We start from the raw sequence: 16,169 nt of genomic DNA on the forward strand, positions 1-16,169 counted from the left end.
AGGGTCCCCCAGGAGCTCCCGGAGCAGGTGTGGGTCAACCATGCAAATGTCCCCGGGGCGGGAGTGTGAGAACAGCCCGCCCAGTGTCTGCTTCCTGACACCGCTGAGCCGGAGGGTCTCTGGGCAGTGGCTGCCCCGGAGGACAGGGCCAGGCGCCTGACAGATGACACCGGACCATCGGAGCAGCCCCTTCACTGACCGGCTCTGCTGTGGGGAGAGGGGCCTGGCTCTCCCTCCCGGGGACGCGGGTTCTGGGGCCACTCTGGCGTGAGGACACAGCCACCCCAGGCCCGGGGAACCCACACCGATGTGGGGGGCTGTCCGCTGGGCCCCAGGGGGCAACGCTGAGGGCTTCGGCACTCTGGGCCCGAGGGTGGGGAATGGCCAGTGCGGGAGGTGTGGCCTGGCCACGCGTGCGGTGGTCTGGGTGGGAAGGGTACTGGGCCCCGGAATGGAAATGGCAGGGGAGAGCATCTTTGGGCCCACGCTGGGGGGCGAGGGACAAGAGTGACCCCTGAGGCTGGCTGAGCCTCTGCCCCATGAACCCCTCTAGCCCCTTCCGGGCCCCAGGTAACGCGACACGCTGTGCCTCGCCTACTTGTTGAGTTAGGACTTGAATGACTGTGGGCCCAATCGGGGGGGCAGGGGGTTTGTCCCCCGGTAGGCGTTTACCCCGCAGGAGTCCCAGCAGCAGCGGTGGAGAGCAGGGGGCCCCCAGCTGTACCTCCCGGTCTGACACTGGCTCAGGAGGTGCCGGGCGAACCAAGACGGCCCACATTACAGGGGAGGCAAGCCGGTAGTGTCCCCAACTGGGGGGCGGGGGAGGGGTGCTCCCTCTCGGGGTGAGCAAGAGCCTGGGAGATAGCGATGGCTCCTGCGGTCCCCCATCCCCCGCAGGGGAGGGTGTGGGGGGATGGTATATGCAGCTGGGACTCCACAAAGGCCTAGACGAGGGGGGCGGGGTGCTGGGCCAGGGCCAGGCTGGAGGTCGGAAAGGCGTGGGGGGCTCGGGATGGTCCCCATGTGAACACTGTCAGGCGCCTGGCCCCACCAGGTGTGTTGGGGCCCCAGCTTCTCCCGGTTTGCCCTCCTCACCCCTCCCCTGCCTCGGAGGGAGGGCCCGCGGCACATCCACGGAGGGCGACCTGGGGGGCCAAGCTGGCCCCATGGGCACAGGCGCCAGGCACAGCCCTGGGAAGAGCCGGGAGCTGCCAGGAGTCAGGGCAGGTGGTGGGCACGGCCCAGGCTCTGGCTCCAGATGTGCGGCCAAGCGCCTGCACCCCACTTCCCACCTGCTGGCTCCTCCCAGCCGCTGTGCAGAGACACCCCCTGGCCTCAGCCCTGGGGCCCAGCTGGCCCTGGGCAGGCCCCTCGGCCCCCGGACAGTCAGTGCAGCGGCCCCCGCAGCCCAGGGCCCTGTGCCACCAGCGCCCAGCTGTCTGATGTCTCCAGATGCGAGGGTCAAAGGTCGGTCCCTGGCTCCCTGGGCTGGGGCCGGATGTGAGGCTGTTCACGATTTGAAGTCTCCAGGACATGGGCCTGGGGCTTGGGGGAGCCCCTCTCCTGGCCCAAGGGTCGCGATCCCCGGTTCATCTGCGGAGCAGAAAGTGACGCCCTCCCTTTGCTCCGAGGCCTGGGCGAGGGGGGACCTTGGCCCAGAATCCGGGCGGGAAGGGGCAGCGGGACCTTTGGGAATGGGGGCCAGAGGCATCCTCTGAGCTGAGGGGCCAGCCCCTCCCCCCACCCACACACCAGCCCAAACAAGATTGGGGAGCGAGGGCCAGGCTGGGGGGCAGGCAGGGCCCCGAGCTGGGTGAGGAGGCGGGGCTGTCTCCGGGCGCCGCAGAGCCACGGAAGGGTGTCGGGAGGAGCGGGCACAGGGCACTGCCTAAGGCCCCGCTGGGCACTGGGAGGGGATGGCACAGGGCACCCCGCCCCGCAGGACTGCGGGGCCTCCCGGTCTCCGGGCGGGGCGGGGGCGTCGGGGGCGGAGACACGTCGCAGGGGAGCGCGTGTGGCGCTGGCGGAGGTGGCGGAGCCGACGGAGCCAGGGGAGCAGGCCGGGCCCTCCTGTGGCATCGCCGGGCTCTGGGGCGGCCTCCCTGGCGACTCGGGGCCTCGGTTTCCCCGCGCGGCGGGGCGGGGCGGGGACAGCGCAGCCTCGGAGACGCCTGCAGGGGGCGCCCGTGAGCGGCGCGGCCGGAGCCGGAGCCGAGCGGCAGCGGAGACAGCGGAGCCGGCGCGCAGCGGCAGGTCAGCCGGGGTCCTGGTCCGGGGTCCGGGGTCCTGGTCCGGGGTTTGGGGTCCTGGTCCGGGGTCCGGGGTCCGGGGCCCGAGGGTTTCGGGCGGCGGGGGGCCCGGGGCTGTCGGGGCTGCCGGGCCGGGGCAGGGCCAGCGGCGCCAGTCCCTCCCACTTGGGGTGCCCGCCGCTCCGACCTCTCCACCCGCCGCCCGGGAGGGAGCTCGCGGGCTGGGGTCCGAGCCTGCCCGGCGGCGGCGCCCGGATGGCGGGTGCGGGTGGCTCCGCCGGGTCGCACACCCTAAGCCCGGGTGGGACCGCACGCCCGCCCTCGGGCCGCCCCAACTGTCCGGAAGGTGCGCAGGGGCGGCGGGAGGACGGGCGCGGGGGCGCAGGGCCCGGGCGGCGAGGGACCGGGTCGGGCGTCCGGACCGCAGGTGACGGGAACCGCCCTCGGTCCGTCTGGGCGCCCCGGGCGCTGGGACCTTCCGGGCGCCAGGCCGGGGCTGGGGGCGCAGAGGCGCGGCTCGGGGGCCGGCGGGCGGGACGCGGGCTTCGGTAGGTGGCGCAGCCGGCGCGGCGGGGTCGGAGGGGGCGCCGTGGGCACCCGCCGGGCACCCCGCACGCCCGGGGCGGCGAGAAAGCTGAGCGCGGGCACGTCCCGTGAATGGGGTGGCGGGGACCGGACTTCGGGGTCCAGGAGGGACCGGAGGCCGGGCGGGTGGGGGCGCGCCCTGGACGGTGCCGGATGGAGGGGGTGGCGGGAGCCGGGGCGCCTCCGGGGGGACGGGCACGGGCGCGGGGCAGCAGGGACCAGGCGGCGGGCGCGGGGCAGAGCCCGCTGAGTCCCGGCGCGGCCACCGCTCCAGCTGCCGTTGCTCTGACTGCCATGGGGGTCGAGGGCGCCCACATGGGGCCGGGGCCGGGGCTGGGGCGGGGGAGAAGCCAGAAGCGGGAAGGGGTCCCCCGCTCCCCAGGCCTGGAGTCCGGCTGGGCCCTGGGAGGGAGGCCATCGCCCCCGCAGCCGGCTCTGCCTCCGGGTCACAGGCCGGCGTCCACCCGGGGTCCTGAGCTGCCCTCGGCCCTGCTGTGCAGCTGCTGGGACGCCCGCCCTGCACCCCCAGACTGTCTCCTCACACCCCCAGAGCTGTCCCATCGGGCTCCAGGGCGGACAGGAGCTCGGGGCACAGGGCCGGGAGGATGCTGTGGTCAGGCCGGCCTGGTGACGCCTGGGGACTCGTGTGTGACCCCCCTCGTGCTGGCCCGTGAAGGGCAGGTCCCCCAACCCTCGTCCCGCAGCGCTCCCCACGGGCGTGGGACAGTGAGGCGGGCATGGCTGCGGGGGGCGGGGGGGCTGTGCTTGAGCTGGGACCGTGGAGGGGCTGTCAGCCTCGTGGGGTCAGGGGACGCCACAGGAGTCACTGCCAGAGGGACATGTGGCTTCAGGGCCTGGCACCCCGCAAAGCTCAGGGTCCCTGGTGGCCCGGGCAGGGCCCGCTGTGTAGACCTAAACCCCGCAGCCGCTCTGACCGGGGGGGCCCCCCACCCCGAGGAGCTGGAAATGCCGCCCGTCCGTCCGTCCGTCCGTCCGTCCTAGCGTCCGGCTGTCTCCCCAGTTCAGGCTGCACCTGGAGGTGGCGCCCAGGGAGCCGGGGGCAGGGTGGGGGGGGGATGGCCGGACCTGCGGGCGTGGAGGGCGGGTGGGGAGGGGTTTTGGGGTGTGTGTCGGGGGGTGCTGAGTTGACCGCAGAGTCAGGGGCTGAGTTACCAAAAGGGAGGCGTCCTCGGCCCCGGGAAGGGGTCTGGGCCAGGGGGGCTGACGGGCGGTGGGTGCCCTGCCCCGGGCTGCGCTGGGCCCCGATGGCGGGAAGGAGAGGAGCAGGAGCCTGCTCTCTGCACCCCCCGGGGCCCTGGGGGGGGGGAGGGGCCGTGTGGGGGGAGGTCCCCAGCCCAGCCCGCAGTCCTGAAGGGCCCGGGGCTTGGCAGCCGTGGATCCTGCGGGGCCAGGGGGTCTGGACGGAGGGGAAGAGCAGCCTCCCTCTCCACAGGGAGGGGCCCCACGGAAGGAAGACGCCCCGGCTTTCCAGGGCCCCTCGGGCCTTCCCTGCCACCCAGGCCGTCCTCTGCCTGGACCCCCCCTTCCCTGCCACCCAGGCCGTCCTCTGCCTGGACCCCCCCTTCCCTGTCCTCCCAGGCCGTCCTCTGCCTGGACCCCCCCTTCCCTGTCCTCCCAGGCCAGCCAACGCTCCTCCTCTGAGAAGCCGTCCAGGCCCCTTTGGGCCCACGTGGTGAGAGCCTCGGGGTCTGGGCTGGGGTCTCCGCCCACCTGCCACAGGACAGTCACCTCTGGCCCCCAAGTGGCCCCTGCAGGCTGTGAGTGGGGTTTGAGGGTCCGCAGAGGGGACTGAGCGGCACCAGGCCGGGCCCACGGCTGCTCCCGCTGGTCTGGCTGAACCTCCTGCCCCCTCCCTTCAGCCTCCGGGGCCACATCATCGAGCCTCCAGGGTCCCCAGGAGGGTCCCCCCTCCTGTCCTCTGTAGCTGCCCTCCGGGGAGGCCCCGCGGCCGGCACTGGCACTGCCCCTTCCGCAGGCCAGCCCCTGCCAGGCTCCCGCCCAGGCCCCTCCTCAGGCACCGCAGCGCATCTCCCTGCCGTTAGGTTCCCTCTAGGGAGGACCGGTGTGTGCCCCCCCCCCCGTCCTCCTCCCCCCGAGGCCGCACAGAGGGGAAGGGTCTCAGGGATGGAGCAGGGGTGGGGCCCGTCTGGGCTCCTCCGGCCACAGGGTGGGCACCCAGCACCTTGTGCTGAGGAGGGGCCCCTCGGAGGGGGTGTCAGGCGAGGCAGCCAGTGAGGGGGTGAGCCTTGGGCTGGGACAAGGGGGGCCTGCAGCCTCTCTGGCATCTGGCCTGGACATGGGGGGGTGGGAGGGACTCTGGGTGCCCAGTGGGGAGAAGGGAGCGGGGCAGGCCCTGCCGCCTTGGGGGCTGGTGATGGGGAGTCTCCTCGGGGGCCAGGCTCCGTGCAGGGGGCTGAGTCCCCGCCCTGTTCCTGCCCACATCCTGCCCCCAGGGGCTGAGAACAGCCACCACACACCCAAGGGGCAGTGGGGGAGGGGGCCCCCCTGGGTGCCTGCCGGGGGGGGGGGGGGGGACCAGGCCCCGCCTGCACTTAGTCCCTGAAGTTGGAGCCGCCAGGGGGGTCAGGGGTCAGGGGGCCCCCGGGCCCTAGGGTTCTGGGAGCCTCGTGCCCAGGCCTGGGCCACGCCGAAGCCGGTCCGGGCAGGGCGGGCCGGAGGCTGTGGTTGGGCGCAGGAGCTGAACTGCCTGTTGCGCTCGGCGCTCTCCCACGGAGCCCCCTGACCGGGTCGGTGCGTCTCCACCTGCCTCCCCGCCGCTCGCCTCTCTCCTGGGAGACCCCGTCGCCGGGGGAGTGTCTGAGCGTTCCCAGTGTGGCCGTCAGACCCCCACCTGCACCCCGAGGCGCGTGCTCTCTGCCTCCATCCCTCTAGTTTTCGCTTCTGCCGGGAACGTCTGGAGGTGAGATTGTGCCGGGGGGCGGGGGGGGGGGGTGCTGCTTGTGCCTTACACCTGTTTCATCTCTGCCCGGCGATGCCTAAGCCCTCGGTCTCGGTGGTGAACGCTCTTCCTTCCTTTATCTCCTTGAAGAGCCTCGATGGTCTTTGGCCATCACCAGGGTGGCCGCTGGCCCTCAGGACAGTCTCTTGGGGCAAATCCTTCGTCAGGCCCCCTGCTGTCGGCTCAGGGCCCTGCTGGGACCAGGCTCAGCAGCCGGTGGCATGGGGCCCCCGTGTGCCAGCGGCTGCCTGGCACGGAGCAGGTCCTTGGGAAACATCTGTGGGGAGGTGGCGGCACCGTCGTCCGAGGCCGGGGCTCGGGAGCCCAGGAGGGGGCCCGTGTGGCTGTGCCAGGTCTGAGTCACCAGCTGGGCGCAGGTTGCCCTTCGCCGCCGTCCCCGGGAGCAGAGGTGTGGGGTCCTGCCTGGCCTGGAGGCTGGCGGGCACCCCCGGCCAGCAGGCTCCGGGGGGCACAGCCACCATCTGGGCGTGTGTACAGAAAGCCTCGCTAGCCCGACGTACAAAGAGCCAGAATGGGGCCGGGAGACACGTGGGTTTTGATTAAATGGCATTTTCATGAAAGCCGCCGGGCCAGCGAGGGTGAGGAGGAAGGCGGGACGATGCGGGGCCGGGGCCGGCTGCCGGACTCCTGCGGGCCGTCCTCCCGAGGCTCCGCGCTCGCACGTGCCCCGGAATGTGCCTCCAGGGCGCGTGGGACGGCGCCTGACCTCTGCTCTGGCCCCGGCGAGGGACAGTCGCAGGGAAATGATACGTGATGAATATTTCATTTCCCCTCCTGGCTGCAGCCGAAGCCTCGGGGACTCCTCAGACGGACGCAGCCACAGCGAGGGCCAGGAAATGGCCAGGTCCTGGCCCACCCAGCGCCTCCCCACGCCCCGACCGCCTTGCGGCTCTGGGAGGCCTGGGAAGGGAGGGGAGCGAGAGGGCCTGCGGGGGGAGGGGGGGAAGGGGGGGGACCCAGGAACTCTCCAGCTGCCGTTTTCCGCCCTGTTACTGGCTGGGGAGAGGTCGAGAGCCGCTCTGGGGCTCAGCTCCTCATCTGTAAGATGGGGTTCATGGGACAGTGCACACACAGGCTGCACGGCGAGCCAAGAAGGTCTGGGGTGCAGTCCTTTGTCCAGGCAGGCGGCCCCCGGGACAGCGCAGGTGCGGGGGCCCTGGGGGCTGGGGACGTCTCACGCTGACGGGCGGGCGCAGCGACTCCTAGTTCCTGTCGGTGACGTCGGGGTCCCTAACTGGCCGTAACGGGAGCGTGTGCCCCACAGAAGTCCAGCAAAGGCCACGGTCGCGGCCCCTCCGCCCCCAGGCCTCCCTCAGGGCCCTGGTGGTCCCCGCCCGCCTGGCGGTGCCTTCAGCTCCATGCTGGTCCAGCCGATGCCCAGGTGGCCTGTGGGGCTTCTGGCCACATCTGGAAGAGCCTGCGGGACCGCTGGGGGAGGGGGGAGAGGGGAGGGGCCCGCGTGCAGAGGGTGGCCTTTTAGGACCCAGCTGGAGGGGCGTTTGCTGTGTTCTTAGCTCCTGGCAGGTTGGCCTGGGCCAGAGGACCCGTGGCCTCCAGTGAGCCTTGGGGTGGGGGCAGCCGGACAGCGGGAAGGGTGTTGGTACCAGTGCTGCTCCCCAGGGAGCCCGGACCCTGAGGCGGTGGGGAGACCCCGAGGACTGGGGGGCGGGGGGCATGCAGGCCGGCACGGGGCCGCTGGGCAGAGGGCTGGGCTGGGCCCGGGGCCCGTCCACGCGGGGCACCCTGGCCCGCAGGGAGTCAGCCAGGGCAGGGGCCGAGGTGGGACGGGGCAGCCGGCCTCAGCCCCTAAGGAATGTGGGGCGTGCTTTGGCCCGGGGGTCGGTCAGGCGGGTCGGTGATGGTCCGTCATCTGGATGCCTCGGTTCCTGAAGGAGAGGGAGCCCCTCGGCCTGTGCGGGGGGTGGGGTGGGGGGGGCTGCCCGTGCACACCTGGGCCCCGGGGAGCTGGGACTGGAGGAGGGGTGGTTTGGCCTAGAGGGGACACACGAGCCTACATATGTGTAACCGGTTGGGACAGAGGCGGTGGGAAGAGGCCCCCGGGGCTGGCTCAGGGGGGGCACTGGGCGTTTGGGTGGGGGATACCGAGCCCCCTGCCTGTGCTTCGGGGTCAGTGATGCCTTCTGACTCGGGGAAGCCCCTTGCAGAACTGTGTCTCCTCCTCCTAGAACCAGGGGCGAGCGCTGACAGGGCCCGGGAGGCTCTGCGGGGTCCACCCCCTCACGCTCCAAGGGGGAAACTGAGGTCCAGGAAGGACAGCCTCCCGCACGTCCTGGCTGGGCCCCGTCGCCGCCTGGCACCCCCGGCGGCATCGCCAGGCAGCCGAGCAGGTTGGGGAGCGGGCGTGGGAGGAGGGAGGTGAGCTTGCGGCCCCGCCCCACGTGCAGGCAGCTGGCGGGGCTGCCGGGGCGGCTCCCTGGGGGCCTGCTCCACCCCCCCCCACCCCCGGGCGCAGGAGGGCTCAGCCGCTGGCACGGCACGGGGTCCAGCACCAGACGTCCAGCTCCTGCCGAGGGAGCACAGGGGTCCTCCAGCGGCTCCCGACCTGGGCCTGAAAGAGAAGGCGGGGCCTGGGGGAGCCTGGGGGTGAGGGGGCCTCTGGGGGGGGGGCTGTGGGGGTGGCAGCGAGCTCGGGGACCGGGACTCCCAGGGCTGCCCTGGGTTGAGAGGCTGAGCGGGAGCGACAAACGTGAGGGGCTTCACTTGGAGAGGTTCGGCTCCCTGGGCTGAGGCCTCTCGGGGGACCCAGCGGTGCCCCCCACCCCGCAGCGGCCAGCCCCTCACGCGGCCTCTCCTCCGCAGGTGCCGGGGAACCCTGACGCCGAGCTGAGCGAGATGCCGCCGGAACCCCCGGGGGCGGCCCGGTTCCCGGAGACGCCGAGTCAGCCGCGCAGAAGCCCTTAGGGAGCCCCCCAGGCTCGCTCGCTCGGGGCGCCTGCGGGGAAGGGGCGCGGGGCTGGGCGGCCGGCTGCGCCGCAGCTATGGACCGTGAGCTGGCCCGGCCCGCGTGCTCGCCGCGCCCCCGCGCCCTGGGCCATGGCCGGCACGGGCTCCCTGGCCGTGTACATCGTGGTGGAGCTGGCCATCGCCGTGCTGGCCGTGCTGGGCAACGTGCTGGTGTGCTGGGCCGTGTGGCTCAACAGCAACCTGCAGAGCGTCACCAACTTCTTCGTGGTGTCGCTGGCGGCGGCCGACATCGCCGTGGGCGTCCTGGCCATCCCCTTCGCCATCACCATCAGCATCGGGTTCTGCGCGGCCTGCCACAGCTGCCTCTTCCTCGCCTGCTTCGTGCTGGTGCTCACGCAGAGCTCCATCTTCAGCCTCCTGGCCATCGCCATTGACCGCTACATCGCCATCCGCATCCCCCTCCGGTGAGCGCCGGGCGGCCGGGCCGGGGTCTGGCTGTGCCCGTGGTCAGGGTGAACCCACCCGGGGTCTGGTGTCTGTGGTGTCAGTGTGCTGAGGTGACAGGGCCGCCGGCTCCATCCGGGGCTGCCCCGGGCTTGGCCCGTCGCCAGCAGGCGTGCGCATCCAGCTGGTCCCTGGGGGTACCGGGCACCCGGGCCCTTCCCAGGCCCCCCCCCCACCGCCGGGGACGAGGCCGCCGTGCTCCGGCGGGTGGCGGAGGAGCGTGGCCCAGGCCTGGGCAGTGTGCTCACACGGCGTGGGAGCGGGGGCACCCCGGGAAAACAGAGGATCTGAGCTGGCAGCCTGCCCCCCTCTGCCGGCCTCCCCCCTCCGCCGGCCTCCCCGCTCCTGGGGGCAGGCAGGTCTGAAGTCTGCCCAGGAGGAGCTGACCCGGAGGGGAAGTGGAGGCCACAGGAGCCACCAGCGGAGGGACCTGTATGCATGCAAATGCCCTGTTCCCCAGGCCACCAGTGCGGTGGGTGGGAGCCAGCGTGGGGGTGGGGGTGGGGGTGGGGGTGGGGGCGGGGGGCGCCGGCGGAGGGGTCTTTACGGTGAACCTTTGTGAGGTGACTCCAGCCACGGTGCCAGGAAGGCTCTCCCAGAGGCTGCGTGTACGTGTGGCCCCCACCGCCCCAGCCAGGGATGCGGCTGCAAGTGTCCTCCTGCCTGGGGCCTCCCGCCCACCTCCCTGCCCCGGCTCCCAGGGAGGTCTCAGAGGACGGGGGCACCCCAGCCCCCAGCAGGTGGGGCGTCAGCGGGGCGGGGGGGGGGGGAGGAGGAGCGGCTCGATGAGCAGATGGAAAGTTAGTGTCAAACCCAAGGGGGCCCTCAGCGTCGTTTCCTCTTCTTTTCCGGACGGAAAAAGGAGGCCCAGGGACGAGGCCGGCCTCGGGGCCACACAGCCAGCTGGGCGGGGCCTGGGCGCAGGCACGGCTGCCACCCACTGTGACTGCCGTCCTCGGGGAGCTGGTGGCCCTGGTCCTCCAGAACCTCCTGTCCCCTGGCGCAGAGGAGGAGAGGAGCCTGGCCGTGTGCCCGGCAGGAGGCTGCGTCCAGGGGAGCCCAGGACCCTTGTCCAGCTGGAGGGCCGGCCTCAGGCAGAGCAGCCGGCAGAGTCCAGGCCGTGAGGGTGGCTCCCAGGTGGACGGAGAGGGGCTGTGGGCTGGGCTGGGCGGGGCGGGGCCTGGGGGGAACCCAGCCTCACTTTCACTTTCTCCCCCCCCCTCCCCCCGCAAAGGGCAGCAGCAGGCGAGGGAGAGCCCGAGGCGGTGGTCTCCATGGGAAGGGCCGGGGCTGCCTTTTCCTGCCCCATGTGTCTGGTGTAGGAGGGCGGGACGCTGTGTGACCCTGGAAGTCTGCTGTCCCCCTCTGGGCCATGTCCCCGTCTCTAAGAGGGGATGGGCCTCTGAGCTCACCGAGGGGCTGAGGGTCCAGGGGGCGGCTGAGTGGCGAGCCCCTGAGGGGGTGGGGGTGGGGGGGATTCGGCTCTTTCTTGAGCTGCGGGAGGTTCGGGAGGTTCGAAGGAGCCCTGGATGGAGCTGGAACCTGCCGCCTCGCCCTCCAACTCCCTCCACCTTCCGGACAGGACGTAGCTCCGCCCACACCTTGGCCGTTTGCGCGCCCCCCTCCCCCCCCTAAAGCCTTGGAAGGCCCGGGTGGGGCTCCTGGACCTTGGTGCCCACAGAGGTAAGGAGGGGGTGCTCCGCCGTCCCCTGGGGCAGAGAGCGCCTTTGACACCACCCCGCCCGCCCCCACCCCCGTGGGCACTGCGGCTGCAGGGCTGGTGTGACCCCCTGGGCAGAGGCCGGCCGGGAGAGGTGGGGGGGGAGCCTGTGGGCTCGGCCAGGCAGAGCAGGCGGCAGGGACGTGTGAGGCCAGCCCCGGGCTCGCAGTGTAGGGCAGAGGCACGTGGAGCCCCCTGGAATTGTGGGGGTACTCCTGGATCGCAGGGTGAGCCCTCCGTATGGGTAAGGGAGCCCCCGGGAAAGGGCAGCTGCAAGTGTGGGCGGTGGCTCTGGCCCCCACTTCCTGAGCCCTCTGGCCTCCCTCCCCCGGGTGGTCCCCATGTGACGGCTCTAAGTCCCAGGGGCAGTCCAGGGCTGCTGCGGTTCGGCCACTGCGGTTTGGGCCCCGTGCTGTCCCACTGTCCCGTTGGGGCCCGTGCTGTCCCGTTGGGGCCCGTGCTGTTCCACTGTCCCGTTGGGGTCCGTGCTGTTCCACTGTCCCGTTGGGGCCCGTGCTGTCCCGTTGGGGTCCGTGCTGTCCCGTTGGGGCCCGTGCTGTCCCGTTGGGGTCCGTGCTGTCCCGTTGGGGTCCGTGCTGTTCCACTGTCCTGTTGGGGTCCGTGCTGTCCCGTTGGGGCCCGTGCTGTCCCGTTGGGGTCCGTGCTGTCCCACTGTCCCGTTGGGGTCCGTGCTGTCCCGTTGGGCCCGTGCTGTCCCGTTGGGGCCCGTGCTGTCCCGTTGGGCCCCGTGCTGTCCCACTGTCCCATTGGGGTCCGTGCTGTTCCACTGTCCCGTTGGGGCCCGTGCTGTGCGGCTCCAGGGGACCTGGTCCAGGGCCTCAAGCCGAGGGCTTTCTTTGGAACAAAGGAACCTGGTGTCTCCAAACATGAATAAGCCTGCAGCACTGACAGCCTGAGGTCCAGGGTGGGGCTGCCCTGCCCGCCTCCCGGCCCTTCCAGCGCTGGGAGCCCCCCCCCCCCGCACCCCCTCCCCAGGACCTGCTCCGCACAGGGGGCCAGTGCGGCTGGTGGGCTTGGCTGTCCCCACAAGGGGCTTTCTTCGAGGTCGCAGTGGACAGACCAGAGATGAGACAGACCAGAGCTGTCCAGCCCGTGTCCCGAAGCCTCAGGCCAGGCCCGCAGCCCACGGCTCACGCATGCCTGATGTCAGGTCTGCTGCTGGAGAACCATGTGCAAAGCCCCCGAGCGGGGGGCCTCCAGGGCCCTGCACACCATCCCCATCACGGCTCATTCCTGCTTGATTGCCTCCAAGGACCGGAAGCTCGCTACCGCCTGGGGCGGCCGGGAATCGAACCGTGACCTCCTGGCGACTTTGGGTTTGCGGCTCCAGAGTGGCCTCCGGCTTCTGGAACACCCACAGCAAGCCCATGGCTCTCCTTGGGCCTCAGTTTCCCCACCTATAAACCAGGGCTAGCGAAGAGGTCTGAGGCCACCAGGTACTTGTTTTCTTCATTTGAATTAGCTGACAAAACTGAAGCCATGGGAGCTCGGCCGGCGTGGCTCCGTGGTTGAGCGTCCACCTGTGAACCAGGAGGTCACGGCTCGCTTCCCGGTCAGGGCACAGGCCTGGGTTGCGGGCTCGATCCCCAGTGTGGGGCGTGCGGGAGGCAGCCGATCCATGACTCTCTTCTCACGGATGTTTCTCTCTCCCTCCCTCTCCCTTCCTCTCTGAAACCAACAAAAATACATTTTTTAAAAACACATGGAAGGCCCTGACCGGTTTGGCTCAGTGGATAGAGCGTCGGCCTGCGGACTGAAGGGTCCCGGGTTCGATTCCGGTCAAGGGCATGTACCTTGGTTGCGGGCACATCCCCAGTGGGAGGTGTGCAGGAGGCAGCTGATCGATGTTTCTCTCTCATCGATGTTTCTGACTCTCTATCCCTCTCCCTTCCTCTCTGTTAAAAAATCAATAAAATATATTTAAAAAAAATAAATAAAAACACATGGAAGCCACGGGAGATTTTTTTTTTTTAAATATATTTTATTGGTATTTTACAGAGAGGAAGGGAGAGGGATAGAGAACTAGAAACATCGATGAGAGAGAAACATCGATCAGCTGCCTCCTGCACACCTCCCACTGGAGATGTGCCCGCAACCAAGGTACATGCCCTTGACCGGAATCGAACCTGGGACCCTTCAGTCCGCAGGCCGACGCTCTTTCCACTGAGCCAAACTGGTTTCGGCAGCCACGGGAGATTTTACCCCGAAAATCCGCTGTCCAGCCTGCTGCCTGGCAGGGAGGGGCCGAGCGGCACTGGCTGCCTCCTGGACACCCCCGGCCCCCGGGCATCACTTAGTAATTTCCTCAGACCAAACCGACGCAGAGCCAGGACGGCTTGTAATGCTGATCGGCAAGCACCCGAACACGGTGCAGCGGTCGCTCTCCCGTGGCCTCCTGTGGGGAAACGGAGGCAGGAGGCAGTGCGTGGGTCCCTGACGCTGGTCTCCTCTCCCCAGGTACAACGGCTTGGTGACGGGCGCCAGGGCCAAGGGCATCATCGCCGTCTGCTGGGTGCTGTCCTTCGCCATCGGCCTGACGCCCATGCTGGGCTGGAACAGCTGCGGCCGGCCCACGGAGGAGCGCAACGGCTCGCGGGCCTGCGGGGAGGGCCGGGTGGCCTGCCTCTTCGAGGACGTGGTGCCCATGAACTACATGGTCTACTACAACTTCTTCGCCTGCGTCCTGGGGCCCCTGCTGCTCATGCTGGGCATCTACCTGCGCATCTTCCTGGCGGCCCGGCGGCAGCTGAAGCAGATGGACGGCCAGCCGCTGCCGGGCGAGCGCGCGCGGTCCACGCTGCAGAAGGAGGTGCACGCCGCCAAGTCGCTGGCCATCATCGTGGGGCTCTTCGCCCTCTGCTGGCTGCCCCTGCACATCGTGAACGGCTTCACCTTCTTCTGCCCCCAGTGCCAGCACGCCCCGCCCTGGCTCATGTACCTGGCCATCATCCTCTCCCACTCCAACTCCGTGGTGAACCCCTTCATCTACGCCTACCGCATCCGCGAGTTCCGCCAGACCTTCCGCAGGATCATCCGCAGCTACATCCTGAGGCGGCGGGAGACCTTCAAGGCGGGCGGCGCCAGCGGCCGGGCCGGGGCGGCTCAGGGCAGCGACGGGGAGCAGATCAGCCTCCGGCTCAACGGCCACCCCCCTGGGTGGTTGGCCAACGGGAGCGCGCCCCGCCCGGAGCGGCGGCCCAACGGCTACGCGCTGGGGCTGCTGAGTGGACGGGGTGCCTGCGGGGTTTCTGGGGACGCGGGCCTCCCCGACGTGGAGCTCCTCAGCCACGAGCTCGGGGGGCCGTGCCCGGACTCCCCCGGCCTCGCGGGCCCCCTGGCCCAGGACGGAGCAGGCGTGTCCTGATGAGCCACCCCCCCACCCAAGGGACTCTTGCTCTTCCTGGTCGGGGAGCCAGTCCGGTCGGTGGGGGGTGACTGCGCCGAGGCCTTCCCTTCCGGGCTGGTTCCCACATGGCCCAGCACGAAGGGTTTGGAGCCCCAGAGCGGGCGTGTCATGCGGGGACGCCCTGTGCCGCCAGGAGCGCAGCACCAGAGCAGCTTGGCTGGGCAGGGTCCGGTCCCCACTCCGGAAGCACCTAGAAGGGCCACCCTGTCTCTGCAGAGCAGGCCGCTGGCCCCGAGGCTGGGCCGTGGCTCCTGGGGGCCCTGCCTCCCCACCCTCCCGACTCCCAGGGTCTGGGAGCTGCTGTGCCTGGAAGTGGCGTTGGACTTTCTTTTCCAGGAGAAAATCAGAGCGTGAAGATGCCCTTTTTATTTTATGGTTGTCCCTCCCTGTCGTCAGTCCTGCTGCTCACCTGGCCCCGGGAGCCCCGGGCGGCCCTCTCCCCCCAGGTGGCCCAGAGCCAGCTCCTGGGCCGCGGGCGGGGCGTCGTGATGGAGCGGAAGGGGGCTGGGGAGGTGCGGGCTGGCCTGCTGGGGTGAGCCGGCCCGGGTGGAGGCCCTGACTGCCTTTCCTTCCGAAGGGAGTATCTTTTTCTGAGATAAAATAAAAGTTGAGCCAATTGTGTTTTAAGACGAGAATGGCGTCCGAGTTCCTCTCCCTGTTCCACAGTGGCCTGGCACACAGGTACAGGCGTGTGTCGTGTGTGTGAGAGACTGTGTGCATGTGTGTAGACAGACAGACACCCTGCCGGCCCGGGGGGCCTCCCCGGCTCTCAGCCTCTGAGGGGCAGATTGCCCGGTCGCACCAGAATTCAGAAGCCTACGCGCAGCCCCGAGACTGGGGTCCCTTTGAGGGGGGCAGGGAGGGAGGGCTTCACCCCAGCTGCTCTCCCTCCGCGCACAGCGTGGGGACCAGGCTCCTCCCTCCCTCATCACCTTCCTAAAGTCCTTCAAAGAAGATCTCTTTGTTTTTTAAAGTATATTTTTATTGTCAGAGAGGAAGGGAGAGGGAGAGAGAAACATCAGTGATGAGAGAGAATCATGGATCAGCTGCCTCCTGCACGCCCCTTACTGGGGATCGAGCCTGCAACCCGGGCCTGTGCCCTGAGCAGAATCAAACCCGGAACCCTTCAGTTCACAGGCCGACGCTCTATCCACTGAGCCACACCGGCCAGGGCCAAAGAAACTCTTGGTGCTACTTCTCAGAGCTATGCCCACCCTCCCACTGGCCTGCTCCGCCCCTCAGCTGAGAGATGTGGGAAGAGATGGGCCGGGGCTGTACCGCCTTCCCTCCCTGGGGTCACCCCTCCTCCTGCTCCCAGCAGGAACCTGTCAGGAGCAGGTGTTTCCTGCGCTCGCTCGCCGCCTGCCTCGGCTCCTTGCCTAAGGAGGGAGCCATCCTTCAGGGATGGCGAGGGTGGCGGCCCGGGGAAATGAGGACCAGGCACCCTCGGGCAGGGCCAGGGCCAGGGAGGGCGTCTCAGCTTCCCGGCACCTCACGCAGCGTCATCTGTAGATGGCTAAACAGCGCGCCTGCGTAGCCCCTCGGAACAGAGGGTCAGGACGTGCCCAAGTCTAGTGAGGGGCAGAAGTGAACCTAAAACCCTGGCCATTTGCTCAGTGGTTAGAGCGTCCGCCTGTGGACCAAGGGGTCTCAGGTTTGATTCCCGGTCAGAGGCATGTACCGGGGTTGTAGGTTCCCCAGCCCCTGTAGGGGCGCTTTCAGGAGGCAGCCAATCCGTGTGTCTCTCTCACATCCATG

General features: G+C 70.0%; 1 protein-coding gene across 2 annotated transcripts; it reads left to right on the forward strand.

Annotated features, from left to right (window-relative positions):
* The first annotated feature begins 2,201 nt into the window (after positions 1 to 2,201).
* ADORA2A (adenosine A2a receptor) lies at positions 2,202 to 15,044 on the forward strand. 2 transcript variants are annotated; one of them, XM_080650315.1, is made up of 3 exons: positions 2,202 to 2,253; positions 8,656 to 9,224; positions 13,463 to 15,044. In XM_080650315.1, the coding sequence occupies exons 2-3, from the start codon at positions 8,890 to 8,892 to the stop codon at positions 14,367 to 14,369; spliced, it is 1,242 nt and encodes a 413-aa protein (XP_080506441.1). In that variant the 5' UTR covers positions 2,202 to 2,253; positions 8,656 to 8,889; the 3' UTR covers positions 14,370 to 15,044. The 2 variants fall into 2 exon arrangements, with proteins under 2 accessions (XP_080506441.1, XP_080506442.1); XM_080650316.1 differs by lacking the exon at positions 2,202 to 2,253 and adding an exon at positions 8,536 to 8,564 and having other exon boundaries at positions 13,463 to 15,036.
* Positions 15,045 to 16,169: the final 1,125 nt, after the last annotated feature.

This window comes from Plecotus auritus, assembly GCF_963455305.1.
Source record: "Plecotus auritus genome assembly, chromosome: 13".
NCBI lineage: Eukaryota > Metazoa > Chordata > Mammalia > Chiroptera > Vespertilionidae > Plecotus > Plecotus auritus.